The 14,163-nt window shown below is 37.7% G+C and overlaps 1 protein-coding gene across 4 annotated transcripts in view; it reads right to left on the bottom strand.

Annotated features, from left to right (window-relative positions):
- Nucleotides 1-14,163, bottom strand: part of AUH (AU RNA binding methylglutaconyl-CoA hydratase) — a 188,796-nt gene that overhangs the window by 164,423 nt on the left and 10,210 nt on the right. For 2 of the 4 annotated variants that reach the window (XM_027819173.3, XM_037901666.2), the window contains exons 2-3: nucleotides 11,192-11,259; nucleotides 11,006-11,093 (exon numbers count right to left, since the gene is read on the bottom strand). The exons of 1 other annotated variant lie outside the window; for it this stretch is intronic. In XM_027819173.3, the coding sequence (XP_027674974.2) occupies nucleotides 11,006-11,093; nucleotides 11,192-11,259 (156 nt within the window). The remainder of the gene's footprint in view (nucleotides 1-11,005; nucleotides 11,094-11,191; nucleotides 11,260-14,163) is intronic. One more of the 4 variants, XM_037901668.2, reaches the window with a different exon arrangement.

Below are 14,163 nucleotides of genomic sequence, written 5' to 3'. Positions count from 1 at the left end.
TTTGACATCCAGATTACAGGATAAACAAAAATCATATTTTTCCATAGTAGAACTTAACTGTCCAGTTAGTAGGGAAAATACCTGTTTTAAATGTATAGTCTAAACAAGATTACTCTATCAAAGAAATGATAAGGATAGAAAATATCATTCCTGTTTTCATCAAATGAAACAATATTATGCCTAATATTACAGTAATTTTGTAAGCATTTTTTCCTCAGTGAGGAGTGAATTTGAAAATTAAAAATGATATAAAGGAAGCTGGGTTTTTAATCCAGTCATTGCAGTACTTTAAAGAAATACTTCCTTAATACAGCTCATTGTGCAAATAAATTTAAAATATAAATACTGTAGGAACTGGCTCAACTCTTTTTATCCCTTTAACATACAGTACTGGCACAATATACTGTGTTCCATTAAATGTCAACATTTACCCACAGCTACCACAGAGTGACATGAAGTATAATCCTCAAAACACACGTCAATGCACTACCCAAAAAGTTGGGTTGTTAGCTGGAGATGGCAGGATTTGCATTATTGGATCATACTGGTGATTCAGATGTCCCAGTACCTTGTCATGAGCAGTGGCCAGGACCAGGTGCTCCAGAGTAATGTGCAAGAAACCCTACAGATGGAAGTTATGAAAGAACCTGTCTCCAGAGAAACAGTAGTTATAGGTAACTTAGGTGCCGAAAGAACCTGTCTCCTAATTCTCAGTAGTTATAGGTAACTTAGGCTCTGTTTAGATCCCTTCCAAACTCTTGTTTGTTTTTTTGCTGTTTGAGTGTGTGCAGGAGCTTATCTTTATGACACAGAGAGGATGCCCATGCCATGTGCAGGTGTCCAAATTATCCCTGTGACCCAGTGCAAGAGAACCACATCTATTGTGAGCAATATGAATAGGATTTGGGTCAGGTTTCTGTGGTTGAGCAAAGCCAAAAGTCTGACTGTCTTAATATATCCATGTTGAGATACCTTCCCTTTTGAAGTAATAATTTAGAGTCCTTTTCTGAGTGGTACTCGAATGCTTAGCCTGAATTGGACTTAATGATTATTGTCTTAAATAAAAACCAGATTTACTAGAGAAAGTAAAGACAAAGTAACTAACAAGTTATGCTAGTCAGATACTTAGGGTAAAACACTGTGATAAGCATTGCTGGTTAGGCCTGACCCTTGCTTAGGCAAATTAAAACCTCACATAAAGTCCGTGTGTCTCTCCCGCCCCCCCCCCAACAGCCATACCTTCTTTGTGTCTCAGTATCTCTGTCTGGAAATTTGTGACATGACCCAACAAACTAGGCCCAGGGTCAAGATCTCCCTGTTTAACCAGTGATCTTTTGTTTATAGCGCTCTTGGGCTTAATGAGTCCAGGTTTTAAGTCTTTATTAACATGTTGAATATTAACTCATTCTTCAGCTCAGACTTAAAACACGAATACCATAAATGTGCATTTAAGTTCCCTTAGCCTATGCCTCCGGATACATAACACTTCCTCCTAATTTTCATGAATGCATATACAATTATTTTTACTCATTTCAAAGCACTATGAACCTGTGTAAGTATTAGTTTCTAAATTCAATTTAGAAACCTTACATACACACAACCAATTAAGGAATACAGAATACTTACAAATACCTTTCAAAATGTCTCCTCCACTTAATGTTTGAGAAAATATTTTGTTTTTGGAAGCATCTTTTAGTATGTTAATGATTTCTTCATCCTAATGGTCTGTTTTCCATTTAATTTGTCTAATTTATACATGCAGTAGTACATGCACTAAAATTTGTTGTGCAAATAAAATTCATACTAGACTCTCAAGGAGTACTGATAATCTCTAACATCAAATTAAATGTAAACAAATAGGACAAAGTAAATTATAATAGTAATTCAGAACCCTGGCTTGAACTTCAAGGTGGGGAGTGAGACAAAACTGAGATCCCCTGGAAACCCTTTTTCAGTTTAAAAAAGAAGAAAAGCTCTAAGATATTCTTGAGACTGTGTGTGCATGTTTGTGTGTTAACAGAAACCTTGAGTTCATAACTCCTTTTTAAGGAATAAAAAAGTGAAAATCACTAAGGAATAGGAGGTCGCTTGTGGTATGTCTACACTTAAAACACTACAGCTTCGCTGACAGGAGGGGTTCTCCTGTTGGGATAGGTAATCCACCTTCCCGGCGTTTTATGTGAGCTTAACAATGCTGCTCAGCAGTGTGGATTTTTCACATCCCTGACCAACATAGTTAAACTGACCTAATTTTCTAGTGGAGACCAGAATTTAAGGTGAAGAAGAAAAGTGAAACAAATCCATTGAACATCAAGTACTGGTCTAGGCGCTTGTTTTGCCAACAAGGTATTATTGTCACAGTGCCATAACTCATCTCTCAGGACAAGCTATTTTTCATGTAAACTTCATCCTTTATTTGGACACACATGCCCACAAGTTGACAATATGTTGTCTTTCTGATTTACAATTTATGTCACATTGGATGGATCACTTGATGATTACCTGTTCTGTTCATTTCCTCTAGGGCACCTGGCATTGTCGGAAGACAGGATACTTTGGTTTGACCCAGTTTAGCTGTTCTTATGTTCTTAAGGTGCCTAACTTAAATTTAAGAACATAACTTTAGGCATTCATGCATGAAAATTTTGGTCTACTTTTGCAATAATTAATTTTTTTTAAAAAACAAACCCAAAATCTATATATAAACAGGCCATATAATCAAACAAATAATAGATGGTGTGTGTTTTACATTTAGGAAAGAAGGGTACAAGTTCTTGTTTACAGAAGGATATTGTCCAATTAGCTACAAAAAGAAGATTGTTGGGTTTGGAGGTTTTGTTTTACTCAAAGTAATTATAGTACTATGGAATGATAACATGAAAAATATTAAACGGTGAAAACACACTTTTTTAGTATTTTATCAGCAATTCAAACTTTTTATAACTATCATGGTATTATTCAATAGCCAAAGGATATAAAGTATATGTCTTTTCAAAAATTCTGTTCTCAGAAGATCCAGTGTAACTCACAGAAGCTAATGAAAATTCACTTGTGTTAACATAGGTTATCAGGTGGGTTCATGGTTCAGCATGAAGTGAGAAAGGATTAGGAAAGTGGTGTGTCTGAGCTATTTGCATTCAATCTTAAATATAGGACTCTTCCCACTCCAAAGCTAGACCTGAAAAAGTATGTCCATTATATGTACAAAATGGAAATATGACTGTACTATAAACCAATACTAATCCTACCCGTTGCACTGCAGAGTTTACCCTTGAGCTAAGAGTTCCATCATGCATCAGTACAGGAGTCACCAAGCCTGACTGTTCTTGGTAAGTTAAATGTCCGTACAGATGTACACTGTTCTAGATTTGCTCACTTTTTTATGGTCATCATGACAACCATAGAATCATTCCAGGTGATTTCTGGCTCAACTTGGCAACAGCCGGGATCTCACGTCTGAGCTAAAAGAAGGGGAGAGAAGGGTCATTCTTTTGTGATGGATCAACCATTGTCTTCTCCAATCTGAGGGTCAGGGCACACGTTTCTCACAAGGGAAGTGATGAATAATGAGTCTATTTAAACGGGTCTGCACTCGAAGACTAAGACAGACAGTGTAATTTTAAGACTGTTGAGGGAAAATATTGTCAAGCCAAGAGATCACTCTATGGATCATCTGGTAGAACTCCATAATTTATCTTTAACCTTGATTAAAAATAGGCTGACCCCTAAATTCCCTATTCACCAGTTTTGCCCTCAAGTCACCATGAACCATGGTATACAACTCGCGTGAGACAGATGAAGCAAGAAGGAAGACTGCACAAGATATCCACCATTGTCACTCTGCCCAATCCAACCGATTAACAAAAGCGCATTTTTGAAGCTTTATGCCAGGGCTATAAAAGGAATGAAAACAGATTTTTTTTACTTCTACAACATCCTATGGGAAGCTCAAAAATGAGGAGGGAAGTTCAATGTAGTGGGCAATGTTGTTAATTCAGCTGTCTTCAAACAGTTTCAGTGTGGAGTTTCTCTGCAAGATACTAATACTTTTTCCCAGTGGATCTTAGAACATCTTGTATATTAGTTCTTGTGAGATGCTGAAAAACTTTATATACCCAATGCAATTTTCAATTTCATAATTGTTTACAGGCCATAATCTGATTTCAGTTACACTGGTGAAAATCCACAACAATTCCATTAAATTTGCCTCAATTACTACATGACATGAAGAGCTGAAAAATATACAAATGCTTTCTTAAGATTACATTCCCATGTAAACAGTTTCTGTTTCCCACAAGAATATTATGTAATCACACAAGAAAAAGCAGATAGACAAAGAGAATCTCTCTTTAAGATATGGCTCAGGTTATGAAAAAAAGTTTAGAAGCCCTAATGTGAGCAGTCCAGAATATAGCTGGAACAATTCCATCTGCCTCTTGAGTAAGCAGAGTCTCTTCTGTTGTATCAGAGTTGAAAAAAAAAATAAAAGGAATGTTTGCTCTTGATGGTAGGAACCTTGTATTCTAAACACTGCCTCATCCAAGGATTCCCTATACAATTTACCTCTTGTGTATTTTATGTAGCTAGCAGATAATTTACGTGGTTACTGCACTGGCAGGCACTGATCTGGCTAAAGACAGGTATCCATTGACTTGCTTCAAGGAACTAGCTGCTGGGCCAACAGACAATTATGAAACTTACTATTAGTGATACCTTGTCAGAAGGTTGTCAAAGTAAACATGACCAAGATATACACACTGCTATACATCATTTGGTAATGGGGGCTCATTTTAATAAAACAAAATGCAAAGCCACACATACACCTAGGATCAAAGAATGTAGGTACATTAGGTGGAGGTCCGAATCCTGGAATGCAGCAACACTGAAAAGGACTTACAGGTCATGGTAAAAATAAACTGAACATAGCTCCCAGTGCAATGATGTAGCGAGAGTAACTAATGTAATCTGGCATGCATCAACAGAATATCAACAAGTAGGAGTAAAAAGATGGCAATACATCTGTCTGCGACATTAGTGAGACCGTTACTGGAATACTGCATCCAGTCCTGGAGCTCCCACTTCAAAAAGGAGGTTGACAAATTGGAAAAGGTTCAAAAAACCATACACCAAAATGATCTGAGGCCTGGAAAACATGCCTTATAGCAAGAGATTTAAGAAGCTTCATCTATTTAGTTTATACAAGAGAACGATAAGAGGTGACTTAATCATGGTCTACAAGTATCTTCATTGGGAAAAGGTTTCTGGTAGATGACTTTTTAATCTATCAGAAAAAGACATAACTGTGATCCAACAGCTGTATCATGAAGCTAAAATTCAGACTAGAAATAAGATGCAAATTTTTAAACAGTGAGTGTAACTAAATTAACCATAGAAATAACTTATGCAGGGACCTAACAATTATCCATCCTCTGAAGTCTTTAAATCAAGACTTGACCTATTCTAAACCTCTTCTACAGCTCAAACAGAACTTTGATCTTGAATTTGATGCAAAACTACTGGAGGAGATTCTATGTCTTGTGTCACGCAGGAGTCAGATTACAGGATCATAAATGGTCTTAAATATTTATGAATCTTTTTATCCCATCTTCATCCCACAATGCTACTGTGCTACACCACAAAATGCTGCAACAAGGCTCCTTAAACACAAGATTTTTCCACACACACACACTTAGGGACAAAGTTTTTCACAAACAACAAAAATCCTTAAGATCTATGCACAAAAATGTGCATGCATGCACTCAGCACAACAATCTATCAATCTACATAATTAGGCTTGGGAGAATTTAATTTTTATATCATTTTGACAAAATAGCAATGTTTATTTTTAAGCTTTTTTTTAAAATCAATTTAAGTTCACTATTGTGCAAAATTACGGGATTTATTTATTTTAATTTAAATTTTCAATTGGGATAATTGGGGGGGGATCAGACTTATGTAATGACAGCAGATATTGAGATTCACAAAGATAAAGCTAATGGTCAAAGATAATGGTCAAAACACAAATTGTCAACATCACATCATATATACAAAGTAAATATCCTTAAATCAAATTCTAATATGCTCTCATGCAGCATTTGTCTTACTTTGTCTTTCTGTAAATTTCAGTCATCAATGGAAATACTTTTCATCCACTTGTGTGTGTACAGTGAAACTGACATTTACCAATAAAAATCTAATCCTTCTAACCCTATATAAAAATAGTACTACAAAACAAAATATTAAGGTTACAAATTCAAGCACTCAAATTTGAATATGGCAGAATTAAGGTTGCTTGGACAACCTTAATTATCCCTCCTTGTGCATATGCATTATAATCCAGTATTTAATTACACAGTCATGTACTTTTTCCACAGAATCCCTGCCTCTTTCAATGCCCAATAGGGACGTGCTCTGAATATGAATCAGAGTTGTGTAGTGAAGAAAGCTGTTGTCTGTAGGACCCTTGTTTTACTTGTTGCCGAAGTTGAAAGGTGTATAGTGAACGTGGCAGGTGATTGCAGGAAGAGAAAGGAGGGTCTCATTATTAAAAGTAGTTGAATGCTGCCCTCAAGAACTAGATTCTATCCCTGAATCTGCCATAGAGTTCCTAGAAGGCTACGCAAGTCACTAAACTATTGAGAGGTGGTCTTTAATTGTGCATTCCCCATTTTCTGGGTCCCTGACTTGCGAGACTGGAGTGGGATTTGTAGAAGTGTTGAGCACTCACAGCTGCAACTCAAGTCGATGGGAGCTCTGCTTTGAACACAACGTGCTAAGTCCTCTGAAAAACAAGATCTTGGGCATTTCAAACTGGGCACTCAAAATTAGTGGATTTTTTTTTTTTTAACCTTAATCTCTCAGTGCTCAGTTCCCGGTCTGTAAAATGGAGATAATGCCTTTACTGCCCCATCCCTCAGAGGTAGTGTGAAAGTAAAATTAATGCTTGTGAAACATTCAGGTACTATAATCATGAGTGCCACAGAAAAAAAAAACAGAAGGAAATTAATAATTCTGTCTTCAGAGCAGGGTTTGAACAGCATGCACTAAATAACATACGGGCTAGGCTTTGAAAAATTAGAAGAAAACAAAATATTAATAGCTGTTCATTAAGTGAGTACCATCCATTGTGTGCCGTGACTATCATAATGCATATGCATAAAAGGGCCCAATTAAAGTTGCACAGGCAACTTTCTGGTATTTCCTAACTTTCCAGTGCTTGACTATTCAACCTTAATATTGATATTTTAATTTAGTTTGTGTGTAATTTTCCAGGTTTTTTTAAAAAGAGCAAACTGAAAAACAGGAATTCCACCTTTTGGCAGGTAGACACCCATGTGGGTTATCAGCAGGCCTCAACCCTTTAGATCCACACCAGAGACCTCTGTCACTTGAGCTAACAGAGTAAGTGACAGCAGCAGTAAATATGCATCCTCTATGTGGACCAGCACTAGAGGGACACTGGACATGTTGCCAGTGGGTTTCACAGATATTTGCTGAAAGCAAAGGAATGGCAAGACTCAGGAATCTTGGGTCCCATTCCAGGCTCTGCAGAGAAGTGTGCTCTAGTGGGCACAAAACTCTTCTGTCCAATTCCCCCAATCATGACCACTTCTGCCCAGTCCCCTCCAACCTGCCCCATCCCAGTCCTATCTCTCCTGTCCTCCCTAGCTGCTCAATGCAGTCAGTCCCAGTTTCCACACAGGCTTTTCATCCCATCTCCTTGCTCTGAAGTCCTACCCTCATCTCTCTGGACACAGCATCCCATTCTCAGTCCCCCCCCATCAACCCGCTAGCTCTTTGACCTGTTCATTTGCCCTGGCAGTCCCTCCCCATCAGCATTCAGTTGCCACTCCTTCCCATATTTCCCAGTCCCACTGGCTCCTAGTCCTACTATTGCCTCTTTTTATCCCTGGTTCCCAGTCTCCTTGCTCAGCCAGTTCCAGTATTGCCACCACCAGCCTGCCTCCAGTTTCCCTCTCCCAGGTCTGGCTCTTGTCCCCTCTACACTTGAATCAAGTAGCTTCCTCTTCCACATTGTCTGGGCCCAAAGGGAGGAGTGGGATGTCACTGAAAGCACAGGAGAGACACCTGCTCTCAATTCACGTGCCTGGCTCCGGACTTGACACAGCTCAGAGCTACAACTGTAGGGAAAGTCCTGCTCAGTCTGGGCTTAAGCATGCCCAACATGGACGGAACTTCAGGGAATTTAACCAAGAAGGTCTAGCAAGTCTGACCACATACCAACTGACATTTTCCAAAGACCAAAATAACTTGGCCAAATCTGACCCAATTTGCACAGGGGATGTGCCAAAAGGCACATTTGATACAAAAATCCACTCCCCAGCTAAGTTTCAAGTCCCTACTCCAAGGCATGAGAGGAGGGCAGACCTTTTCAGGAAAGAGGTCACCAGATTTTTTTTTTTTTTTATAAACAGGTAAAAACCATTTTCCTCTAGCCTTGTTCTCAGAAACAGCTGAACAGTTTTCACTGAAATTTTTAAAAAAGTAATTCAACCTGAAGCAGACACCCAGTTACAATATGGCAAAGTTATAAGCACCCGAAAACAGGGTCTTAGAATGGGAAGTGTTGTAATTTTAATAGGTTGTGCTGTCAGCCCCACCTATAATAAAAATGACATCTGAGATAATCTCTATCCTAAACTACTGAATAGAAACAAGGGAGCTAAAATGAATCATGAATAAGTGTAAACGCCAGGTCCTAACAAGCCTAAAGACAAACAAGATTACTGGTGTATATAATCAACCTCCCATTATATCACTCAAGTTTGGAAACGATGGTTATTATTGGATCTTTAGCAAATTCTGTAAGTCCAGATAGCAACAATGGCCCAGGCAGCCTATTTTACCACCTTCACCTATCTCATATCACATGATCTTTTCTCTGAGAAGTAAACCTTGATACAGTTCTTTGTACCTTTCTCACCTCCATACTGGATTATATGCAGTGCCATTTACTTGACAGTACCCTTGAAAGCTACTCAATTTTTAGCTACTGCAAGATGTGCCTGCTGCCTTAGTAATGCATCTCATATGGAAATACATTAATTTGAGTAACATAAACTGTACTTACTTTCCAGCTATTTTCAAGGGTGATTTGAGGTTTATCACCTAACTCCTTTTGGTTTGGGGCCTCTATTTCAAAGAGAGTGAGAGAGAGAGAGATGATACCTCCTTATACATATTCTTACCCAGCAGTCATAATCAAGGGGGACAAATCAGCTGACAATGTCATTATTTGCATGGCTACGGAAAGGACATTTCTGAAATATTAGAATCTAAGCTCCCTCCCTAGCCCAAATTTGTTAGCCCTTGAGTGCACCAAAAACTTATCCACAGGTTTTCCTGAAAATGTAACTTTCCTTTTTTTTTTTTTTTTTTTTTTTTTAAATTTTGGGTGTTTTTCTGGGGGTGAAAGAGAAGCAAGGAAGAGTCACCATATTTCTGAGATTGTTGATATATCAACATAGACTTAGGACTGTTCTATGTAGTTTTAAAAACTGAGCTGAGACATTACTATTGGTGCATTATATACACTACAATAAAATATGCAGTAGCAATTTAGGTATCGATCAACGGGATTTTATTACTATAATACACAGATTTAAGGACTCATGTTTTAGCATTCTTTTAAAAGTAGATTTCATTTTTGTTTTAAAGGTAAAATGCCCATGATCTATACACACACAGCCCCTCCTCCAGAAATATAAGCAGTGCTTCTCTTTAGATATTTTATAGCACCTGGGGGTGTGCTACACACTTTATATCAAAGCATGATCCCTGCCTTGAATAGCTTACAATCTAATTTTACACTTCACGCAGTTAGTGGGAGGTAACAGTATAAGGAGAGGGAAGGGAGTGATGAAGATTAGGGTTAAAGCAATGAGATCACTTGGGTTTCTCACCTTTTAGACGTGCACATTTTGGTGGTTCTGTTAGGCATACATACAAAAATATAGCCTCATTTCCTGTAGTCATTGCAAAATAAGAGACCTGAGATTTGAACTAAGTTTAAGAAATAGCTTGGTGGATCTCACCTCTCCTGGGTTCTGACCCAAACAGCCTATCAGTGTTACCCATAGTGGTCTCACTATTCTGAGATGAACTTACTCCTGTTCTCTCTCCACTGTCATCACTGACCTACTTTTCCAGCAAGGAGGACAGGCAAGAAGCCTATTCAAAGTCAGAGACCAATGCAGCTCTCTAAACTTGGAAACAGGGGTACTGGCACAGCAAATAGAACCAGGTGTCCTTGAAGCCACAGTACATCAATTCAATAACATACCTGGGGCTTTTTCTGGGAGTAAGACAACTGATATTTGTGAACTCATGTTTCTCATATCACAGCCATCAAGATAGCCACTTAAATGTGTCACTTTAGAAAAATATGTTTTTGAAAACCTTGATTTGGTAACCAATCCCACCTAATGGCTTCATATACCCAAATCACCCATCCCACACATTACAATGCATTTGTATGTATTACTAGTGAAGGCACAGGATCACGTTCTTTAATAAATTACCCACATTCAAGGGAATAGCCAGTTAAAGTTTGCTATCTCTTTTTAATGCTATATAGTTTGCCTAATTCCACAAGTTGTTTTAATGGATTTTATACCTCCAAGTGAAGACAGCATCCTTCTCTATTTACCATTCATACTCTACCAGTCCCATTAACCACTTAGCAATATTAGGCTCTCATTCCAGAGTATAAGCAAGTCTTTTAAGAATTCAACAGAATGCATTTATCCACTACTTTGAAAAAATCTACTACATATTGTGAAATGTTCTTTATGATGCAGAAAGAAGAAAACAGAATGAAACATGTTTCTTTCCTGTTAAAAATCAAGGAAAATCATATGAAGAGGTTTTGCTTACAACTGAGATGAATGTGACAAGATACAATGCTTCCTTGGAATTTGGGCCATTTCTGCTACAATGCTAGATTACAGATATCCAACTTCATAGTAAAATTAAGTTTGCATACCAGCACAGAATATCCCAGGGACTTCACTTCGGAATATAACAGTTCGTACTTTCTTATCAGATTTCAGAGCATCCACAGCTTTTGACATCTACAGAAAAAGGAGGGGGAGGGGAAATTTTTTTTTTTCAAATATTTAATTCCAATACATTGCCTTCAAATTAGAAGCAGTTAGTTTTTCCCCCTTACCATTTTTATAAGATTTTTATTAAGTGCATTTTTGGCACGAGATCTGTTTAATCCAAGTACCACAATTCCTAGAGGAAAAAAGAAGAGTTTGAATCAGTGTCATATTAAAAATATAAATTAAGTACATACTTGTGTCCATGTTATTTTGACTCTAAACAGATATTAAATTAGGACTGTAAGAAAATTGACTCGTGTAATTATTTTGACTGATTTATTTTGTTTGTTTCCTTTTTCAGAGTGTTTCAATAGCCACTAGAAATGACAAGCGCTTTAAGGACAGACTCAGAACTCATGACCTGATACACATGAAATTACCACATCTGTGCACACAGCCTGACTAGGCCAAATTTGGGAAAGCAAATAATCATAATATTTTCCTGAACAATTAAGCATGTACTTTAAGTACTTGGTACTTAAATGTAGTCTTCAGATATTTCTTCATAAAGCATTTTTAAAAAAAAGTTTTTATTTAAAAAAGAAAAAAACCACAAAGACACTGCCAGGCCCAAAATATGTGTGTGAGTGTGAATGTGAGATGCATATTTTAGCATAGCACCCTCTTGGTCTTGACAACTCATTCACTACACAGAAAAGCATGGTTCATGTTAGTTACAACAGCAACAAAAAACCCACCACCAGCCAGGTACTGATATTTTGCATGTAGCACTTTTTCTTAGCTGTATCCCAATTTATTCCTTATGTCAAAATTATTTCAAACAAATATTCAGCTTGGTCATAGAATCATAGGACTGGAAGGGACCTCGAGAGACCATCTAGTCCAGTCTCCTATACTGATGGCAGGATTAAGTATTATCCAGACGAGGGGTAGGCAACCTATGGCACGCGTGCCATATGCGGCACGTGAACTGATTTTCAGTGGCACTCACACTGCCCAAGTCCTGGCCAACGGTCCGGGGGGCTCTGCATTTTAATTTAATTTTAAATGAAGCTTCTTAAACATTTTTAAAACCTTATTTACTTTACATACAACAATAGTTTAGTTATATATTATGGACTTATAGAATGAGGCCTTCTAAAAACGTTTAAATGTATTACTGGCCCATGAAACCTTAAATTAGAGTGAATAAATGAAGACTCAGCACACCACTTCTGAAAGGTTGCCAACCCCTGATCTAGACCATCCCTGACAGGTGTTTGTCTAACCTGCTCTTAAAAATCTCCAATGATGGAGATTCCACAATCTCCCTTGGCAATTTATTCCAGTGCTCAACAACTCTGACAGTTAGGAAATTTTTCCCCATGTCCAACCTAAACAACTCTTGCTGCAATTTAAGCCCGTTGCTTCTCGTCCTATCCTCAGAGATTAAGGAGAGCAGATTAAACATACACAGCTGTGTGTACATGTAGTGAACAGAGTGGGCCTAGAGCTCTGATTTTAGGTTTAAAGGTATGCTGCAATTCTTGTTATGGAAAGGTTTAAGGATTTGGATGATACTATAAAAAAAAAACTTCGGAAATTGTGTGACCTTTTCACCCTTTGTGACATCTTTTTTAAGTAAAACATGTACTTATCATCTCCAAATAAGGATGATCATTGTTTTCTAAATTCAGTAATAGTAATACAATACTGGAAAAGATCCCCTAAATAGCCGTAATGAAGCACTTCTACTCTGCCATGTCATGCACACACGTCAATAAAGCAGCTACAGTTCTTGTGGACAGCTGAATTTTCCCTGTGTGTTTTTCTGTGCTTGTCATTGGATTTATACGTCTCACTAGGAACTACATAGTTAACACTGACAACATCCACTCCAACAGAATCAGAAAATTCTCTAAGATGTTCACATCAGCCTTCTTTCTTCCTTTTGTTTATTTACAATTGGTTTTTCATATAGTGCCTGAGAAGCAAGAAAAAGCCCTAGAGACAGAAAAACTTGAGATTTTTTCAGGTATGCCGTGTACTCTAATTCTAGTATGTGTTACTAACAAGGCACCATAATAAATTTCATCACTTAGCACAAAAGTATAGGAAAGAGTTGACAAATATGGTTCAGAACCTTATAAAGGTTTTTTGTTTGTATTGGTTGTACGGAATATTTTGACTGCACTGAATTGCCCATCTCGACCATGATAGACACAGACTAGGGAGAAAATTAATATTCATGTTAGCACCTTAATTAAGAATGTTCTGACATAAGGATTAAAGTTGTTAAACACAAAATATAACAAGTTCTCTGCAAGGGGAAAATCCCTAAAGAGGAAAAAAACAAGTGTATAAGCCAATTCCTCCTACTACTCCCACCAATTTCACAAGTCATAACCCTACCACTTTCTTCTCCCACTCAAAAAAGTGACAAATGCTCAGCAGCCCTCCACCCAACTTTCCAACCTTCCTATTTATGGAAAAAAGTGATGTGAGAATTATAATCAGAAATGTGTGAAAAGATTAACATAGCAGGCATAGAATGTGCAGTCAGGTGCATAGAGACATCTTCGATGGATTCACCACCCCACCCATTTTTCTTTTTTTAAATATAGCCATATCACCGTAGTATCAGATCACCTCTGAAGATAAATTGTCAGGTTTATCTTTATAGTGGCAGTGTAAGATAAGGAATGTATTAAATTGGTGTCTGAAGTACAGAAAGTCAAATGATTTGCCTGAGGTTGCATAGGATGTCTGTGGCAAACCAGGAATTAAATATAGTCCTCCTGAGTCCCAGGCCAGTGATTTAACCATAAGATGATCCTTTCTCCTTTTTTCTCTCTTGAATAGCTCCTACTCAAATACCAAAGAGCAAATGTTGACAGTTTTAGGAATTTGACAAGATTATAGCCATTGGCAATATGGATACAATGTAGCCATTTTATCTGCTGTCAAAATTCAAGGAAGTGAGAACAGGAGCAGAAATAACTGGGTTTCCCTCATACCACTATACGGCAACACTATTAAGCTACAAGGCAAGGGGGGGCCGCGGGGGGAACACTACAGTAAAATCTGCCAAGAGTGA

This window comes from Chelonia mydas, chromosome 5 (genome assembly GCF_015237465.2).
Source record: "Chelonia mydas isolate rCheMyd1 chromosome 5, rCheMyd1.pri.v2, whole genome shotgun sequence".
In the NCBI taxonomy this organism is placed as follows: domain Eukaryota; kingdom Metazoa; phylum Chordata; order Testudines; family Cheloniidae; genus Chelonia; species Chelonia mydas.
The sequence above is the reverse complement of the archived record's forward strand: the minus strand, read 5'-3'. Positions and strand labels throughout refer to the sequence as shown.